The sequence below is a fragment of the Olea europaea genome, chromosome 9 (genome assembly GCF_002742605.1).
Source record: "Olea europaea var. sylvestris chromosome 9, O_europaea_v1, whole genome shotgun sequence".
NCBI lineage: Eukaryota > Viridiplantae > Streptophyta > Magnoliopsida > Lamiales > Oleaceae > Olea > Olea europaea.
The window spans coordinates 6,136,673-6,158,872 of NC_036245.1; the positions used below are offsets into that span (position 1 = coordinate 6,136,673).

At 32.0% G+C, this 22,200-nt stretch overlaps 1 protein-coding gene across 1 annotated transcript; it reads right to left on the reverse strand.

Annotated features, from left to right (window-relative positions):
* Nucleotides 1-9,813: 9,813 nt before the first annotated feature.
* LOC111399506 (tetraspanin-2) lies at nt 9,814-12,390 on the reverse strand. The gene is made up of 2 exons (XM_023026862.1): nt 11,756-12,390; nt 9,814-10,408 (listed from the first exon to the last, which is right to left on the reverse strand). Exons 1-2 carry the CDS (start codon nt 12,251-12,253, stop codon nt 10,097-10,099), a joined length of 810 nt encoding a protein of 269 aa, XP_022882630.1. The 5' UTR covers nt 12,254-12,390; the 3' UTR covers nt 9,814-10,096.
* Between the last annotated feature and the right edge of the window lie 9,810 nt (nt 12,391-22,200).

Here is a 22,200-nt window from a genome sequence, read left to right on the forward strand (position 1 = left end):
CTTTTTCTTAATATGAATACTTAGGGTTTGTTTGATGCTCATTTCTTGAAAGAATAGATTTTGCAACAGTGATTTTTGAAGAATGTGTAGTTAAAAAGTAAGAAAATGTTTTAGATTTATGTGTAAAATTATTTTATTAAGAAAGACGTGATTAAAAATGAATTTTAAAAATCTTTATTTTCGAAGAATGCAAATATGGCTAAGTAACTCTTGCCCATAAATGCAAGAATTAATTTTTCCAACAATTATTAAACTTACGTCTGTGTTTTCGACTATTCACTAAAGTTTCTGATATCGAGTTTTAGCTACTAAATTTAATAAAATGTTGGGCGTTACTGACTATCACGATATTCATTTCACAACTCTAAAATACAGATAAAAAACACTTTTCAAATTTCACAATTTTTATCTCCCATTTGAGCCCCATTAAATTCATAACACATTTCTCTATATATTTTTTTAACCACACATTCTTCAATAAAATAATATTACACAACAAGAAATTAAAAATGAAAAAAGGGGAAGCAGGCTAAGCCGATTGGAAATCGTCGGTAGAGCTGACGGTAAAAAGTCGGCTTAGCCGACTTTCGTTTGTAAAAAAAATAACAGAAAGAAAGAAAGAAATAATGTAGTATTATTTTAGCAGATAGGTCAATGGGAAAATAAAGACTCCTTGTCTTGAAAATGAAAAAAGTATACTAGAGAAGGACAATCACCATTCTTATAATCAGCATTCTTAAGATGAAGGAATCAGGTGAAAAGGAGGAAAGGTCTTCTTTCTTGAATCCTGACTCTCTTGTAGCAACACTATTTTCAATTCCCAACCCAACTGCTATTTCTTTTAAAATTTTGATATGATTTTTGTTTACAAATAATCTTTTTTTTTTAATATGAATACTTAGGGTTTGTTTGATGCTCATTTTTTGAAAGAATAGATTTTGCAACAGTGATTTTTGAAGAATGTGTAGTTGAAAAGTAAGAAAATGTTTTAGATTTATGTGTAAAATTATTTTATTAAGAAAGACGTGATTAAAAATGAATTTTAAAAATCTTAATTTTCGAAGAATGCAAATATGGCTAAGTAACTCTTGCCCATAAATGCAAGAGTTAATTTTTCCAATAATTATTAAACTTATGTATGCGTTTTCGACTATTCACTAAAGTTTCTGATATCGAGTTTTAGCTACTAAATTTAATAAAATGTTGGACGTTACTGACTATCACGATATTCATTTCACAACTCTAAAATACAGATAAAAAACTCATTTCAAATTTCACAATTTTATCTCCCATTTGAGCCCCATTAATTTCAAAACAAATTTCTCTATATATTTTTTTAACCACACATTCTTCAATAAAATAATATTACACATAAGAAATTAAAAACGAAAAAAGGGGAAGCAGGCTAAGCCGATTGGAAATCGTCGGTAGAGCTGATGTTAAAAAGTCGGCTTAGTCGACTTTCGTGTGTAAAAACCATTCTTATAATCAGCATTCTTGAGACGAAGGAATAAGGTGAAAAGCAGGAAAGGTCTTCTTTCTTGAATCCTGACTCTCTTGTAGCAACACTATTTTCAATTCCCAACCCAATTGCTATGCAAATATGGCTAAGTAACTCTTGCCCATAAATGCAAGAGTTAATTTTTCCAATAATTATTAAACTTATGTATGCGTTTTCGACTATTCACTAAAGTTTCAGATATCGAGTTTTGGCTACTAAATTAAAAAAATGTTGGACATTACTGACTATCACGATATTCATTTCACAACTCTAATAGATAATGTAGTATTATTTTAGCAGATAGGTCAATGGGAAAATAAAGACTCCTTGTCTTGAAAATGAAAAAAAATATAATAGAGAAGGACAATCACCATTCTTATAATCAGCATTCTTGAGACGAAGGAATAAGGTGAAAAGCAGGAAAGGTCTTCTTTCTTGAATCCTGACTCTCTTGTAGCAACACTATTTTCAATTCCCAACCCAATTGCTATGCAAATATGGCTAAGTAACTCTTGCCCATAAATGCAAGAGTTAATTTTTCCAATAATTATTAAACTTATGTATGCGTTTTCGACTATTCACTAAAGTTTCAGATATCGAGTTTTGGCTACTAAATTAAAAAAATGTTGGACATTACTGACTATCACGATATTCATTTCACAACTCTAATAGATAATGTAGTATTATTTTAGCAGATAGGTCAATGGGAAAATAAAGACTCCTTGTCTTGAAAATGAAAAAAAATATAATAGAGAAGGACAATCACCATTCTTATAATCAGCATTCTTGAGACGAAGGAATAAGGTGAAAAGCAGGAAAGGTCTTCTTTCTTGAATCCTGACTCTCTTGTAGCAACACTATTTTCAATTCCCAACCCAATTGCTATGCAAATATGGCTAAGTAACTCTTGCCCATAAATGCAAGAGTTAATTTTTCCAATAATTATTAAACTTATGTATGCGTTTTCGACTATTCACTAAAGTTTCAGATATCGAGTTTTGGCTACTAAATTAAAAAAATGTTGGACATTACTGACTATCACGATATTCATTTCACAACTCTAAAATACAGATAAAAAACTCATTTCAAATTTCACAATTTTATCTCCCATTTGAGCCCCATTAAATTCATAACACATTTCTCTATATATTTTTTTAACCACACATTCTTCAATAAAATAATATTACACATAAGAAATTAAAAATGAAAAAAGGGGAAGCCGGCTAAGCCGATTGGAAATCGTCGGTAGAGCTGATGTTAAAAAGTCGGCTTAGTCGACTTTCGTGTGTAAAAAAAAAAAAAAGAAAAAAAAATAATGTAGTATTATTTTAGCAGAAAGATCAATGGGAAAATAAAGACTTCTTGTCTTGAAAATGAAAAAAATATACTAGAGAAGGACAATCACCATTCTAATAATCAGCATTCTTAAGACGAAGGAATCAGGTGAAAAGGAGGAAAGGTCCTCTTTCTTGAATCCTGACTCTCCTGTAGCAACACTATTTTCAATTCCCAACCCAATTGCTATTTCTTTTAAAATTTTAATATGATTTTTGTTTACAAATAATCTTTTTTTTTTAATATGAATACTTAGGGTTTGTTTGATGCTCATTTCTTGAAAGAATAGATTTTGCAACAGTGATTTTTGAAGAATGTGTAGTTGAAAAGTAAGAAAATGTTTTAGATTTATGTGTAAAATTATTTTATTAAGAAAGACATGATTAAAAATGAATTTTAAAAATCTTAATTTTCGAAGAATGCTAATATGGCTAAGTAACTCTTGAACATAAATGCAAGAGTTAATTTTTCAAATAATTATTAAACTTATGTCTGTGTTTTCGACTATTCACTAAAGTTTCAGATATCGAGTTTTGGCTACTAAATTTAATAAAATGTTGGACGTTACTGACTATCACGATATTCATTTCACAACTCTAAAATACAGATAAAAAACTCTCTTCAAATTTCACAATTTTTATCTCCCATTTGAGCCCCATTAAATTCATAACACATTTCTCTATAAATTTTTTTAACCACACATTCTTCAATAAAATAATATTACACATAAGAAATTAAAAACGAAAAAAGGGGAAGCCGGCTAAGCCGATTGGAAATCGTCGATAGAGCTGACGGTAAAAAGTCGGCTTAGCCGACTTTCGTGTGTAAAAAAAAAAAAAGAAAAAAATAATGTAGTATTATTTTAGCAGATAGGTCAATGGGAAAATAAAGACTTCTTGTCTTGAAACTGAAAAAAATATACTAGAGAAGGACAATCACCATTCTTATAATCAGTATTCTTAAGACGAAGGAATCAGGTGAAAAGGAGGAAATGTTTTCTTTCTTGAATCCTGACTCTCCTGTAGCAAACCATTTTTAATTCCCAACCCAACTGCTATTTCTTTTAAAATTTTAATATGATTTTTGTTTACAAATAATTTTTTTTTTTTAATATGAATACTTAGGGTTTGTTTGATGCTCATTTCTTGAAAGAATAGATATTGCAACAGTGATTTTTGAAGAATGTGTACTTGAAAAGTAAGAAAATATTTTAGATTTATGTGTAAAATTATTTTATTAAGAAAGACGTGATTAAAAATGAATTTTAAAAATTTTAATTTTCAAAGAATGCAAATATGGCTAAGTAACTCTTAGCCATAAATGCAAGAGTTAATTTTTCCATTAATTATTAAATTTATGTCTGTGTTTTCGACTATTCACTAAAGTTTCAGATATCAAGTTTTGGCTACTAAATTTAATAAAATGTTGGACGTTACTGACTATCATGATATTCATTTCACAACTCTAATAGAATTGGTGACATGGCAACGGGTCAAATATCGTTATATAAATTGTCACGTAAAAAAGATATCTTTTATTGATCACTATACTTCAAAAGATTGATTGTTCACTATACTTTTAAAGACATATTTGATTGCTCACCATACTTTAAGATAGTTGAGTTTTGGCTACTAAACTTGTAAAATTGATGTCAATTTGTCCTAAAAATTTAAGAATGTTGTTCCAAGTATCACTTCCATACAACAAAATTTATTTTTTTGTGGACGGGTGCTATTTAGTTGAGAGTTACCTGACTTACTATGAAAACATACTCAATCCGATGAACATCTCTTCTTTGTGGGTAACTGTGGATACTGGATACTCCTCCAATTGAAGCTCCTAAATGGGTAGATGAACAAAAGGGAAAGACACAAAAAAGATAGAAGGAATGACATTTTTTTTTTATTCATGATAGAATTCTGGTTAATTTGAGGTATCTGCTCTATATAGATGGATGAAAAAATCTTGGTGGATTTTTTTAATGTAATTAGTGGCTATAAATATTTCCATTGATGCACATAATTATGGTGGATTTTTTTGATGAAATTTGGTGTATGTTTTTTGGCAAATTTTTAGTCAAATTTGAATGGAAACGGACCAACGAACAAGACGTACGGCCAATTTCCGGCAAATTTCTTCATTTAGGCCTCTGTTTTGGCATTTTTTCCTTTCTGGTAATTTTCGTTTAGGCATATCTCCAGGAAATGAGTTCCGATTTGATTTCCCTTTTTGTGGGATGATCTTGAAGATTAGGGCTTTCCATTTCTATCATTTTTGTCCATTTTAATTTCGGTATTTAAAGCTTTGTAAGTCTTGGTGGCCGGGACAATTTTTGAAGAATAAATTATTTTCTTCAGTTTTCTACTCATTGAAGTTATTTGAAAGATTTTCTTATCTTTCTTATAAGTTTCCGCTACGTCACTATGTTTATTGGTGATTTTCTCATTTATTGGAAATGATAGTGTATTTTTTCCTTTTATAATTTTATTTTGTTTTATAGGGTTAAATAACAAAGTTACGATTTTACCCTTATAATTGGTTAAAACTGGTCAAAGTTCAATTTTACTAGTCAACTAACGGTCAAATTGATGTTTTTTCCCAGGTGAATATTTTTGAAAGGTTTGGGACCGTGGGTGACACAAAGTGAAGATTTGGGTAAAGTCTACAAAAAAAGAAAAAGGTTGGGACCACTGCTGCAATTTTCCCTACAGGGTTTGAGCCTCCTAAGGTACATCCTAATTTTTCAATTTGGCATATTAAGAATTTGCTCCTTTGGCTATTACTTGATAACTTAAACCTAGTGTTTTTGGAATGAATATTCTGATCATTACCAAATAGAAATTTCCAAAAGTAGGACTCATTGTCCATCTAAATTTTATTTATTCGTTTCCGATCCATGTTTGGCGGATGAGCCAACTCTTTATCGATGGCGATAATTGGAAGAAAATGCACTGGGCAAAGGTATTAAGTCATTCCTTCTACAATTAAAAACTTGGAAATGTAAGCATAATCATGAAGGTTTCCTAATTAATCACTTTAACGAGGATGTCACTATTGAAGTTTAACGTAATTATTTGATTCAATGTAGTCCCTGTGTTGTGATAATTTGTTCAGCATTTTTTGTAGGCTGTGGATATATCTCCTAACCCTGGACGCACAGATCCCATGTACATTGAGTACTCGAGAAAATCAGCAACTGCCTGAGATAGGATCACAGTGCAAACACTCTCTTTGAACCTGGTACATTTTTTATTCAACTTATTCAGTTTATGCTGTGAATGTGTTGTTGTGAATGCATACATTTATGAATCTCAGCAGTAACGAATATTTATCCGAGTTACTAACATATGAGGCAACTTGTTCTGAATGCAAATTTGATCTCTAAACCTGGTTGAATGTGCTTTCTGTGATTTTTGGAAACTAAATTCTTTGATAGAAGTGGGTATGGGGGTTTAAAAATTCGGGCAAGCCATCTAGCTGCTATAGCTGTACTAATTGGAGACAGAGGGAACCAATTGCTACTCGATAGGACTCAACAAGATTTAAGAGAGTTAGTGACAAAATTTGTGAAAAACATGCTTGCATGCTTATAACCGAGTTTCAAGTAGTGTTACTTACATGAAATCGCAAAATCGAGGTTGAATTACTTTGCTTTCAAATCTTCAAATTCTGCATTTTTTGTACTTCAATGGTATCAGTCCCAATCACAATAGAAGTAGGTTATTATCCACAATCTAAGTACCATCTTTTATGAGATTTCATACCGAAAATGTGGTTCTTAGAGCTTTCCAATTTTGGTATGAATTTACATCCAAAATTTCACACTATTTTCTATGCCATCATTTTTTTCTTTTTATGTCTGCCTTCCATACCCTCATCAATAGAAGTTATGTAGGAGTTAAAAGGAGGTAACCAGAAGTTATAGGTTTGAATTCCAAATTCTAACCACTCCCTCCAACCATTTTACTAACTTGTGGGTCGGGTCACCCACATGGACGACCCACAACCCATATTTTCTAACAATTTGACAACTGTCACATCGAGTCATAAACATGGAACCAAGAAATTAACTTGATTCAACTCATGAACTGCTTTGTATTTAGTGGTGTCAAAATTTGGTTGGGCTGGTATGGATCAACTTGCCTACAACTAGGTCCGATTCAATTGTGTAGCATGTTTGAATTGGCTTGTTTAAAAATATGTTTAGAGCTATGCCTGGACCGTCTTCAAATCTGTGGACCGACCTAGGCCCCGGTCCTGCTAATATTTCAGGCTGGGCTGGTACAACCCATTATTATCCATTTTTTTGGGAGTGGAATTTAAGTTCATTTATATTGTATCATAATTGAAATAAATAAATTGTGAGATATGGGAGATTGTAAGAAAAATGTAAAATCAAAATAAGTATTCATAGCCAAAACATTGATTCTTTAAGAACAAAAGTCATTAAAATTGTGGTTCATTAACCCTTAGAGAGGGTCTCCATCTAACAGTATATCACAGCTCGGTTATTTTGGTTGCAAAATGTGATTCTCTTCAAGAAATTCAGAGTTTGCAAAGTGATTTTCAGTTGGCGAATAATGCTGCCACTTCTTTCGATATCGTAGTTTCACTATACGAGCTTAATTGTGGTTTTTGTCACTTCACTCTTTGTAGGGTCTATTTGGAATGACTTTTACTTTTGTTTTTGCTTCTAGAAAAAATTACTTTAATTTTTGTTTGAAAACTAATTTTTAAAAGAGATTTTTATTTCAGAAGTGCATTTCAAGAAAGTCACATTTGACCAATTTTTTTTAAAAGCTCTTCTAAGTAAAAGAGATACTTTCATAAAATTAGCTAAACAAATTGGGTCGTAAAATTTTAATAATTCTTTTAACTATACGAGATACTTTAAACTTGTTTGGTTAGTTTTCTTAAAATAATTCTTTTAAGATGAAATTTCATAGGATGTCCATTTCACCTAGTCATTTGCAAAAATGTCTATTTTGGAAGAATTTAGACCAAAATACCCTTATTAATAATTTATAATTCCACAATAAGACAAAAAAAAAATGGACATTTTTGCAAAATTATTATTGGCTAATAAAATTTTGACACATAACCTGTCATATTTATTTCAAAATCATATATGTCAAATCACAATAAATGCTATATTTTTCATTGACTCAGAAATGTCAAAAACTATATTTCAAATGTAGAGAAATGTCATATTCAAAATGAAATGTCATTCTAGACAAATGAAACGGTGTTCAAATGTCGAGAATGACATGAAATATCGAGAAACATTATTTTAATGTAGCTTCTCATAAAAGATACTTTTCGAAATTCGTGACAAATTGAAAAAAAAAATCAAATGTCGAGAACGACATTCAATTGCTTCATTTTTTCATTAAGAGCACAATAGACAAGTTGGCACTAAATTCAAATGAGTGGATACTTTTCAACTCAAAGTCTCAAACCCTTAAAATTAGATATTCTTGAAAATACCTCATCTTTTAATTTGAAAATTTTAATGTTTTACATTCCATGGGTCGGTGATGGCGGTCCATCTATAAATTTAGGAATGCCCACAACTTGAGCATGCATCGATGCTAGTTCCGAAACATATTGGAGAAACAAATATTTTTGTAGTGAATGTTTGATTTTTGTATATACTACATAGTAATGACCAATTGTCGGTGCACATGTTTGTGAGCTTCTATAGTCGACAGTTTAAATGAGATGTTTGTGGTGGGAAAAAAAAAATAAAAAATAAAAATAATAATAATAATAATAATAATAATAATAATAATAATAATAAATAAATAAATAATTTATATTAGTGTATGTTAACACCACACACAATTTAACCTCGGTTGAATCTCATTTTTAAAATTCATTTTTTTCAAACTCGTTTTTAATCCTACCTATCCTGATGCTCATATTTTTATCAACTTTTCAATTATATATTTCATCAACTTTTACGAAAATCTACTAAAAATTCTTATTTTTATCAAAACAAAACAACCGGGAAAGAAGAAATGGATAAATTTCATCTACAGTCACTGAACTTTTAGTGAAAGTTTAATTGAACCACTAAACATTAATTTGTATTAATTAAGCATGAACTTCAATTTAATTTAACCACTGCCATTTTTGAAATCAGGGTCATTTGATAGCGTCGTATTCCATTAAAAATGTCACATCCGAAGAATTCGTTTTCTACCTTTGTTGTTTGATATGAAAGTGGAAATAGAACTTGAATTCCAAAGTACAAACACTTAAAGCATGTTTTTGGCCAATTTCATGAAAATCGAATTCTTGTCGTTTTGGTGACTTTTTCTTTTCCAACTTATATGGAATTGATTTGCCTTTTCTACCTTTGTTATCAAATGGACTCTTAATGAAAATTGTTTAATTTTTAATCTTACCGCAACGAATGCACCACGAAATCACTACATGGCATGCCAATTTACTATAGTGGCACACTGTAAAAGTGTTAAAAAAAACGTCTTTTAACATTTTAATTTTAAAATATTGGTTCTTTTTTCAGAATATTTAAAAATATTGTTATAATCCTTAGTTTACTATTTTATTTGTAGGATGTAAAACAACAATTACGTGTAAGATTAGTAACTTTTGATTGGAAACTGAGCAACATTGTCAGTTCACGAACAATATATGACAAAATTGTAAAAAATGAAAATGAGTTTGTATGATCCCCATATACATTGTCCCGAACTTCATGTGCCGCAATATATTTTTTACATCTCGACATATCACTTCCTTCTTAATTAGTGGGAAAAAAAAAAGAAAAAAAAATCAGCATATGTAATTTATGTAGATTGCATTGGGGAAATCTACCAAAGCTCGACAAATAGATGTTCGAAAATGTGTTGATAACTTTCATTCGCTAAAATAGTTATTTGCAATGTATCGAAAGGACAAGAGGTTCAAATAACACAACTCAACTACCATCCAATACATGGAAGAAAACATTGAATTCCAAGAATCTCGCAAAAAGTGAAAATTAGAATACGATTCTATAGCTTAATGTGACCAGCCAATAAGAATACAGAACAAAGTAACCGACGGAAAATACAAACTTTATACCTTTTCTTCCTTTAAAGGTCCATTAAAATTCAAAACTAGAAAGAACAATACGTAGAATATATACAACCAGTCATAAAGCAACGATGCACTAAAGCAAAGAACAAAAGTTGGACACAAAACCAGTGGAATTCGAGAAAAAGTCGGAGATGTTTGGGTGGTGTTGTCAAATCAAGTCCAACCCCGTTTGTATCTGCCGAACAATTCTTCGGTTTGAGCGTTTCTATATGCACTGCAAGCAATAAGATAAACCCAAATCAGAACCACAACTGTGACTATAAGGATTATGTTGGCTTTCCTCCATTCCTGTCTTAGGTTTCCCAGTAGACCAGCCTTGCAAGAATTACAGTTAAAGCACAGTTGGCTTGGATCATTGTTCCATACGAAGCAATCCGCATCCACGGCTTGGTTTGATGGGCTGATCCACGATGTGGGACTCATGTATTGGAACCCGCAGATCGTTGGAGGCTTACAGCAACCCGACTGCAATGTGAAAATTTCAAAGATATGTTATAGCCAAAGGGGGAAATTTCAAGAAAGGACTATGCTAGAAGTACAAAACCAACTACAAAAAGTTTGACAAACTCGACACTTGGCGGCTGCCTGTTGGAGGGGAGGCTGTGGAGCCAACCACCCCTCCAACAAGGGGCCGCCAAGTGTCGAGTTTGTCAAACTTTTAGTAGATTATTTTGTACACATATATTAATCCTTCAAGAAAATGTGTTGTGCACGCCTGAGGATTGGTCGTGACATGAACTAATTGGCACACAAAATGTAAAGAACGGTGCCAAAATAGCAACCCTAAGAACATGTATGATGGGGCACAGAAAAGATACGATCCCAATTATTGTAGAGTAATTGCGTTAGGTGGAAACTTTCCACGAAAAAGGGAATATTATAGATGACTGCATGTGATCGGAAGATGCCACAGGGACCACCACTAGGCACTACCTAGACAACAAACAAAACTACAGGTTGGCTGGATTGATAACCTCATTTTCTTCGAATTCAATTAGTATATTATAGAATAAAGAATGGTGGAATCCACATGGAATTCTGGCCCAAAGAATCCAGATTTGTCCAAGATTTGTGTGATAATGGAGTCTTTGACTCTTAAGCTTAAAGTCATATTAGATTAATCAAGCAAATTATGGACAAATTGACTGATATGCAACAAAAAGTTGTGGTAGGTCCAAATCACCTCTCTTTTTGTTCATTCAAAATGGGAACCATTTTCATTTTGCATTTTATATACTAGTATGGACATTCTCTCCCATATAGATTGAACTTGAACATCAAAATCACCTGTAATTCTCACATAATACCAGAGAAACTTCCGGGATGTTCTGCAATACTGAAATCCATGAACATAACATAGCAAATCAGTCGAATAGTCCCATAATAGGTTCAAAATCACCACCGACTTCCTCAGGAAGTTAAAATTTGTTCGTATCACTCTATACTACACTATGTTTCGATATCTAGATTCTCTATACTACCCTGTTTACTAGAATTCGATATCTAGATTCATTCACAATGGTTAAATGTCTCAACCCCTAAATCCGGATCCTATTGATTCGATCCCCCTATATCGTAGGATTTCATCCTAGATGAAAAAGTTACACTAACCATTGGCCTAATGTTCATGAAATCCTTCACACAACATATATTTCTTCTACAACTTCAATATACAATCCAATTATTTCCCATTCTCACTTAAAAGTATGATGCCCAGTATCATTTCAACTCCGATAAAAGCAACTTATAAGTCAAACCACAAGTAAAGCATATTGAGACCTCGTTTGGAAGCATAAGAAAACGTAACTTTACCTCAATCGGAGACAGATGGGCAGCAAAGAAATCATTAGGAGTTATATACTCCTGAGACAGTTTAGGACAAATGGAAGAGTCAGCCAAACACGTCCTTATCCTCCCCCAGTAATCAGAGCTAGTAATATGATTTCTCAGCCAGGGGGAGAAACCCTCCAGCCGGTACTCTTGGTAAGCCCGGCCGGGCACATGGTACGCGCCGTTAGGGCGCGTGACGACGAAGGCAAGGATCAGTATAACGAGGAGTAGAACTATGAGAATGGCCATTAGCACAAGGTAAACTCCGAGAAGACCTTCCTTTTTCCAGTAAGCTCCGACGAAGCCCAGTAAGGAAACAAGAAGGACTGCTATTCCCATGAAGACCACCGGCCACCGGAGCCAGTGGATGCACTCGTTGTCCGGCTTGGATGCGAGCCATATTCCGGCGGTAATTATGGGAATTGAACACATGAATGCTATGAAATTGAGGATCGCCGTTAGATTGTTGCTGACTGCCATACTGTATTCGTAGGGAAGAGAATAAGGGATGGAATTTTGCAATGGGAACACTGAAAAGTGGAAATTTTGTGAATTGGGAATGGATAGGCGGTTAAATGCGTATTTCTACTGCTGGGAGAAAGAATGATCAGACAAAGACATTGGACATAGCAAGAATAAAAAGTAGTTAATTTCAAATTTACCATTAAAGTATTTTTATTTATCCTATTGGTCCCTAGAGTTATTAAACAATTTCACAATTGATCACTCGTTTGTTAAAATTAATGTCTAAAAGTGCCAAGGTCAACTAAATTATTTAACTTCTTCGGTCAATCACAAATCGTTGTAGGATAAAATTCCCGAATCCAACTATCGTTTAAACTAACATTAACTACAAGTAAAAGTGGTCAATTAAAGTCCATGTTTGATGTAGATTAAAAATTAATAATTAATTTTAATCACACATTTCATAAAACTCACAAATTTTTAATTACAAATTTCTCAATTTTTATCAAAATCCATTAAAAAACTGACTTTAATCTACACCAAACAAGGAAAGGTAGAATTTTAGCAAGTTAAAACGAATTTTATCCATCTTTTAGCACCCAAGAAATCAACATGTCATGTCTTGGGGAGACTTAACTGATGAATAATTCTTCAAGTACAGAATTATTTATACAGGAGGAAAATAGGGTGCTCACATGGGGTGGGGGCCATGTGAGTTTTATATTGAAAAAATCACACCACCACCAAGTATGTGTGTATGTTTTGAATTTCTGTACTCATTCTGTACTGCCTTTTCTGTACCCATAGCAAAGTCCCTTAATTGATACCACGTTAGTTTATATGGTATTTTTAGTAATCAAGTAATCAATTGTGACATCAATAATAACTTCAGTGACCAAATGATAAGAAATATACTTTTAGGATGAATTTGAAGTTTTTCACAAAGTTCAGTTACATTGGTCGACACTAAACTTTATTTTTACTAATTATTAGGTCATTGAACCTTAATTTAATTTCAAATTTCATCATTGGTCACATTTCGTTACCTCATTCCTCACTAGTAGAAATCACGTAGTTGGCAATTATACAATATTTAATCTTCTACATAATCATTACATGACACCATAGATAAGAAAGTGATAAAACGATGGTTATGATAATATCTTTGAATGAAGAATGTTGAAATGCGTTATTTTAAGCCCTTTTATAATGTGCATATATAGTAGCAGGTTTGAATACAATGTACTAATTACATCAGTGATTCATTGTGGTATTTCGTTTTTTATGTATGTCAATTAATTAATTTTCATCAATTTTGAGAGACGAAAGACAAGAAGTCGTAAAATTAGAAACTAAATTAAAACTATATTAAAGTTTAGTGCATAAATTGAGATTTTAATCAAACTTCAATTAATTGTAGATGAAATTTATCCTTCATAAGTGATTGAGATCAAACTTATAAATTGGAAACATAGAACAATATTATTTCGATTTTTTTATTATTATTATTAAAGATAATATATATCTTTTGTTCTTCACTTGCTTGAAAAAGTATAAATTATCTTGTTTCAATCTAAATTTCGAAGTACACGGATTGCTATTACTTGCTTGAGTAACATTTAGGATTTGTTAGAACCCTACTTTTTGGGAGAATGGATTATTAATTTTTTGGAAAATATGCAGTTAAAATGTATGAAAACCTTTTGGGAATAATGCAAAATTATTTTATTTAAAAATATATAATTGAAAATGAGTTTGAAAAAAAATACATTTCTAAATAATAATGTAACTCAAACAATGGCTTAAAGTTTAGCACTTTGATTTAGATAAAGTTCTTATTAAGGTAAATAAAAGTAGAGGTTTTCAACCTACACTTGTTGCACTTTTATCTCCAACATTTAAAAGATAGAATGTATGTCCTCAATTTTTCATTTTGATAGCACTCTGGTCCTTGATGGACAATTTTATCTATAATAAACTGGTTAAAATTGTCCTACAAGGCAATTTCGCCATTGTATATTGAAATTCAATAAACAAAAATAAGTAGAAAAAATAGAAATAGAAAAAAATAATAATAATAATCTAATGATGTTAATTTGCACCTACCAAATTTTTTTTTGAAATAATGACGTGAAGATTGATTAACATTTGAAGACCATTCTAGCAATGACAATTGGATGGGACTAGACTTTGATGAATAGTACTACGTCAAGGACTTGGGCGAGAGGTTCAAAATCGCAATTTATTTCTTTTGCAAATCCTTTTGTAGGTGCACAAACCTTTCCTACCTGCCATGAATGACTTACGAAGAAAAAGAATCCTTCAAAAAGTATAGTATGCCCTCTCTCTTGTCGACTGGGAACTTTTTTTTAGCTCTAAACTCTACTATCGAGATGGGGGAATAAAAAGTATTTAGTTATCTTCTCACTTAATTAATTAATTAACAATGTTATTTTTATTTTCTAAATACTAATTAAATTAAAAACATAAAAACAACAAACAAAGATTTGAACATATTTGGGGAATATGGGGAAGAAACTATGTTCCCGTCTGGCACGGGTCAGAACAATGTGGGGCGAGTTAATGGGGAGGGAGTTTTTCCTTCAGTACCATATCCAAACACATCAAAAATTATATTCATGAAAGTATAAATTGGGACGAGACGATGGGTTTGGTGGTGTTGACATTGGAGTTGAAGGGGGTCGGGTGGAGGTGTTTTGACAGATAATGAGTTGAGAAATGAAGAATATGAATTTTATTTTTATTTTTTTTTATTTCTTTGTCTAAGTGCCTATTTGATTCCCTTTCATTGGAGAGAAAATAAGTTTTGAATAGTATTTTTAGGAAAATGTGCGATTAAAAAAAAGTTTTGGGAGAATGTATAAAATATTTTATTGTGTGAATGCCTGATTGAAAATAATATTGTAGCAAGCCTTGAAATAAACTAAACTGATGGAATCAAACAGGCCATAAATCTTGCTAATATTTACTTTTTCGTTTATTAAAATGTAAGGGTAAAATCATCATTTTGAATGAATTTTAACTAGGCGTTTAAAGAAAACGGTAAAATTCTCCACTTGGGACCTAAGTGCTACCAAAATGAAAGATTGAGGATGTAAGTGTCACCTTTTAAAAGTTGGAGACAAAAGTGTCAAGCATCAATGGCTGGGGACCTCCACTGTTTTCTTACCCTAAATATAGACAAAACTTTCGTTTTATTTATTCTGTATAATGCGATGAAATGTTTACATCTGTTTATAAAGTCATCATATAGTTCTCAAATTTGAGAGTAAATTATGACTGCAATCCTCTGCCTTTTAATTAGTGTAATTTTAGGTTTTTAACGTTCAAAAATGAGATTTTGAATCCCCAACTATTTAAATATGTAATTTTGAATCTCATGGGATGGAAACGATCAATTTGAAAGTTAGAATTGTACTTACTTTAACGCGATTTATATTTGAAAGGCAAAATCATCAAACGATTGAACGTCCAATTTGAAATCATATGAAAGTCGCGAGCCATTATATTGTCCACATGAACAATTTTCCTCACACTGAAATTAAGATCCAATGTTTTCAATGAGCTAAGAATGTAAATCACACTACTATAAACAAAGATATGTAAGAGAAACATTTGTCTATTGAGAAACGAAACCTTATAAAATGGTTTGTTAAGTCACCTAAAAAGAATATTGATATTTAAAGAAACATATCTTACCTTGGAGCATGTTCAATGTGTTGAATGATACAAAACTAATCTCCTGCCCATATTGGACATGAGATACATTGTCCATTGATGATATCACATCATTGGTATTTTTGACTCCACTGATGATGTGAGTTGTCATATCATCGATGAGTGAAATATCTCATATTCATTATGAGCAAAAGATCGATTCTGTTGAATGTTAGTTAAACATTAAAAGCTCGTGAAGAGTCAAATTTTCTCAAAAATGGCCTTGACACTTGATTATTTCAAGGTAGACTGTTATTATATTGTAGTGGACTTAAAAGGTTAGGTTTATATGTAAACCACTGCAATTAATTGCATTATCTAGTTTCATTAAAATCGTAGATATATATTATTTAGCCCTCGTTTGGTATAGATTAAAATCAAATTAAAATTTTAAATCAAAATTAACAATTAATTCTAACTGCACATTTTATGAAATTCATGATTTTTTAATCATACATTTCATCAACTTTTATCAAAATTTACAAAAATTTGATTTCTTAATTTTAGAATATGCCTTGATATTACCAAATATGAACTAATCCTATTTAAAATCATTATTAATGTAGGTGTATATTAAAAAATATATAAATAAAATTTATGCTTCCATCTATTTTTATGGTATTCATTTATGTAGAAAAAACAATACGGACAAAGATACGTATGTTTGCGATTAGGTCGGAGCGTTACGCTATAATTTGAGAGAACTTGCTTAAAAATTATGAGATGTAAAGAGAAATAATGGAAATTGAAATGAATAAAGAGGTGTTAATTGGGAAATGGCTTCTCGGGTTTTTGGAAAGCCCAAACAATTATAATATTTTTATTATTTATAATAATAAAAAAATACGTTAGTAATACCTTGGACGTTATCGCTCGAGTAAACTTTTTTTTTTTTTTTTTTTTTACAAGGTGTCCGGGTGGGTTGCTTGTCGTGAAGTTACAATCAAACCTTTCTTTCATAAGCATTATTAATAGTACCATTGGATCTACGGTCCTCAAGTCCGATTTCCTTACCTGCATAGTTGACGAAGAGAAATAGATCTATATTTTAATTATTAAAATTTTGATTTTTTGTTTAATTATAGGCTCACGCTCAGTGGTTAAGCCTTGAATTTGTGTAAGGAAAAAAATCATACTTCAGTGATTAAGTATACATCGAAGCATATATCAGGTGCATAGTTTGAAGATTTAAAAATCAGGTGTGTGTGTGTGTGTGTGTGTGTGTGTAGTTACTGTTACAGCTGTTTCCTACAATTATGCCTACTTTCCTTCTATATCAGAACTAATTTCAGTACAAAATCGACATCCCAAAATTAAAAAATTCAGCTAGCATTCAAAATTCTCACGGTGAAAACCTAATTCAGCCGTCGACAATAACAAAGCAAATAACAGTTTTCACTGATTTTGATGACAAATTTCACAATTTCACCCGCATTGAAACATCGAGTCACATACTCCGGAATTGTGTTCGATAATTCGAATACAATCGCTGTAGACAAAAATAGTCATTGAATTTCATACTACGATTATCAATTTAGTAATACAATCACATTTGCAACAGGAAAAATCTAACATTAGTCACAGAAGTCCCTATCATCGCTGGAAATAGAATACAAGTACGTGCTTCAATTTTGTCCGTCACACTGTTAACACAAGGCTAATCAACATATGATCTGATCTCTGTGTATGTGACCAATGCGCGTATTGTAAGTAATGTAATATGATGGCTACATATGAGACTTCTTGAAGAATGTGATCTGAATTTAAGCACTCCAGAATATTACCTTAACTCTGTATATGGAACTAATGCTCATAATATGAGTGAGACAATTGTATAACATGATCTGTGACCTATGTGATGTGCAGCCATATTTATTCCTAAATGATGTTCTTCAACAAATGTGACCTGAATGTAAACACTCCTAATTGTATGTGCACGCTGTATATGTTGCATACTTTGTGTATGTGAGTTGTCATGCATAACCTGTGATCTATGTTTCAACCATATATTCAAATGTGACTTTTTGAAAAACGTGCATGCTTATTATTTTAGGAATTCATATACAAACTGTGTCAACCATTACACTTTCATCACTAGACCACTAACAAATGTAATTTTAATTTGCATAAATGGTGTACTTGCACGTGTGCCTGTTATATGCATCTCAAACTTATTTGGCATTGGTAGATCGAAATTACAGATATGTAAACCATGTGGACACGGTTATGAAGGAGATCGATTTGGATCCTACAAAGGTAACAGTCTCATTGAAGTACATATTGTATGAAGATTTGCCTCCAATTAGGATTAGAAATGACAGCAATGTGATCTCTTACATCTTACTGAAGGATATGGAGCGCGAACCTGCTAAATACCCATTAATTATTGATGTTATGGAGGCAGAGGTAGATAAACCATCTATCACGTTACCAGTTAATCCACACGCTGTTGGTTAGCTATGTACGTTGCAGGATATGGTACTAGACATCTGCGAAGTAGCAATTGAAAATGTAGATCACATTTGTGACAACAAAATCAAAGTTGTTTATGTTGCAGATGCTAGAGAGGTCGAAGAAGGAAGGATCTTATGTGATAAAGATATTTTAAAGTTAAGCTTGTATTTTTTGTCATACAGAATATGTTTGAGTTTATGGTGGAACGGTCAGACAAGAAAGAATATGTTGTGAGGTGCTCAAAAGTCCAACATTTGACACACAAACAAGAAGGTGGGCTTGATGTCTTCATGTGTTACAGTATCGACTTGAGAAAAGTATTTTTGTCAGACATCTGTGTGTCACCCTCTCCATGACATCTCAGGCCTATAAGTAAACAGAACTCGGAGATGGAGAACCTCACATACCTCCAGCCACATAAAACCACATTTCTTCAACCTACCTCAGAAGGAAGAAGTGAATCAGTTGTGGTTGTATCACGATCTCATCGCATTCCAGAAAATGAGCAAAATGGGTTCCCATCAATATACGCTCTGTCGTCAGCTTAAGCTTGCCTGAATGATATTCAAGACACATTTACAAATTGAGGTTGTAATTTTCCCAGGAAACCACTTGTCTTCTAGTATTATGAATTTCCAGGCCTGTATTTAGGTTGAGACAATGTTAAACACTTGTACTGAGATCACACACGGATGATATATTACAACACAAGAGATTAAATTAATCACATACTATGTCAAACAGGTCACATATGCATACACATGTACACTCGGGTCAATCAAATGAATAAGGTCACAGATAAGAGATTTTCATTGTTAGAACATCCAAGTCATATATACAGTCGGCTCAAGTCATAGATCATCTACCATGGTCACATTTAGATGCTTAGACATCATGCAGCATATTAGACATTACAGTTTGATTTGTACCACATCACAGCAGTGTGTTGCAATTTCGACACTACATAAATTTCTTTGTGTGCAGCCAGATCACAGATATGTGTATATTAGTTTTCAATTAAATGAACAAGGTCATAGATAAGAGCTATTCATTGTTAGTACATCCAATTCACATACATTCGGCTTAGGTCACAGATCATCTACCATGGTCACATTTAGATCCTCTGACATCACGCAACATATTAGACATCAAATTAAAAGCACAAATGCAATTCCATACACATGCTTCATTGTCACTAACAAATCAATAACTAGAAGTCTTGTAATAAAACCAACAGTTTGAATTGTATCCCATCACAGCAGTGTGCGTAATTTCAACAATACATAAATTTCTTCGTGTGCAGCCAGTTCACAGATATGTGTATTAGTTTTCAATCAAATGAATAAGGTCACAGATAAGAACAATTCATTGTTAGAACATCCAAGTCACATACACTGGGCTTAAGTCACAGATTATCTACCATTGTCACATTAAGATCCTCTGACATCACACAACATATTAGAGTGATGAAACCGACTGGAACCAACTAAAGTTCACAAATGTCCAGTACGTAATCCTTACTTTGTACAAAATGTCCATCATGTTTTTTCATTCTTCGATAAACATATTAGATCCTCAGTGTGAGTTATTCATTTGATTGAAAACTAATACACATATCTGTGAACTGGCTGCGCACGAAGAAATTTATGTATTGTTGAAATTACGTACACTGCTGTGATGGGATAAGAACAATTCATTGTTAGATCATCCAAGTCACATACACTGGGCTCAAGTCACAGATTATCTACCATGGTCACATTAAGATCCTCTGACATCAGACAACATATTAGAGTGATGAAACCGACTGGAATCGACTAAAGTTCACAAATGTCCAGTACGTAATCCTTACTTTGTACAAAATGTCCATCATGTTTTTTCATTCTTCGATAAACAAAAAATAAAATAAAAAAGAAAAAGAAATAACCTAATTCTATTGGACTTCTGCTCAGTCACAGACACCAAATGTTTTTTCGTTGGGGTTTCCTTGGGGCTCTTCTCAGACCTCCTCTCACTTCTTCTTTTTGTTGTGTCTTCGACATTAATAACCCCTCCTACATCCTTCAATTTCTCCATTAGAATTTGATTTTTCCGGTAAATATAGGCATGTACTCACCACGGTGGTTCCTGCACAAATTGAATTTGACAATAGTGAGATTGTAAAGTAACTAAACGGCGATGTCTGGACTCTTGATGGATGAGTTCAAAAGAGGGAGGGTTTGGAGATGACATGAAATCGCAAGGAAGAGAGAGAGGGTTTGGACATTACGTGAAATCGTGGGGGAAGAGAGAGATAGGAGATGATTGATATGGTAGTTAAGAAAATTGTAATTTGAATTATGATAATTAAGGAATTGCGCCATGAGTTAATATACGTATCAACTAACTATTAAATGATAAAAAAAAATGTTTCACATTTAATTATTATATAAAAACCTAACTTGTACATAAAAAACTTTCCCACCTGATGTTTGTAGTTCAATCTTTAAACACCTGAGACGGTGTAATTTCCACTAAGTTAAATTAAGTTTTGCTTTTGATAAATTGTGACTAATAAAAGTTTTTAGGAATTTAATTAATGCAAAAATTTTAGATTTTGTTTTATATATATTTTTCTTATATTTCTGATATTGTTCTAAATATTAGGTAATTTAAAGGATTTTTTTTTCTTATCGTGATAAAAAAATTTGTTTAATAAAAATTTCTTAAATCATATGTTTAAGAATTTAAATAATTAAAAAATTTCAGAATTTCATGTATAATTTTTTTTTTCATTTACATTCTTTATATTATTCTTAATATGGTAATTAAAACAATGCTCTTTTTATCACGATATGGAGAGATTGAATCGTTCATATAATCAGTAATAAGAAAAATCATTATCTTTTTATTTACACGATTAGAATGCCAAAAAATTCGCCTCAACGTCCAACTTTGCAATATAGAAGGAATACGACTTGTATGAGCCTTGATAACACGTCACTAAAATTTTGTCAATGATGCAACGGTCATATTTGGCTACCATTTACATCGACATGAATAACCGTCATATGAGTTTGTGATAATTCTACGAAATTGCAGTAGTCAAAGTCACAATTATTTTTCATATCTCATGTGAACTCATCATACGAATTTGTTGCAGTTACACAGTATAGAATTAATTAGATACTTTTACGTGTTTCCTTGTGGGGTTCCTGTCCTCTTAGGCGAGAGCTATGAGCTCCCGATGATCAGACACAATACCCAAACGTTATTCCTATTGCCCAAATTAGCAGCTAACATATTGATTGATTTCATGAATAGGGACAATTTAGTATCCTCCCTTAATTAAAAGAAATAGAAAAACATACACATCTTTGTTCATGATCGATATGTTTAAATTAATTTCAATGGATAAAAGTGAGAGAAGAGAATGTTTGATATACATGCATTGATGCCATCAATTCCAAATTGGTAAAACTTCCCTTGTAATTAGGAAACTCCAAGTTCTCTTCTGGTTACATTTCAAGACAAAAATGTATGCGAATCGCAAACTACGTAGGTGTAAGACACACATGCGAGTCTCAACCGTTGATGTAAGTGTTAAAGCACTTTAATGAGCAAGATTTGACAATCTAAAAGAGCCCATCTTTTTTCCTGCAAATACTGGATTGAGAGTGCAATATTTTTTATTTATTGGCAAAAGCTTTAGAGAAATGTGAAAATTTTCAATTTCTTGAAAATAATGAGAAAAAAGGGTCATTTAAAAGGCTCATGCACCTCCATGGCTGATA

What these genes read in the sequence shown, in the direction of transcription:
- LOC111399506 (XM_023026862.1), bottom strand. Translation starts at nt 12,253, where the DNA reads ATGGCAGTCAGCAACAATCTAACGGCGATCCTCAATTTCATAGCATTC. An exon ending in CCCATCTGTCTCCGATTGAG is followed by an intron (nt 10,409 to 11,755) that starts GTAAAGTTACGT and finishes TTCACATTGCAG; the next exon opens with TCGGGTTGCTGTAAGCCTCC.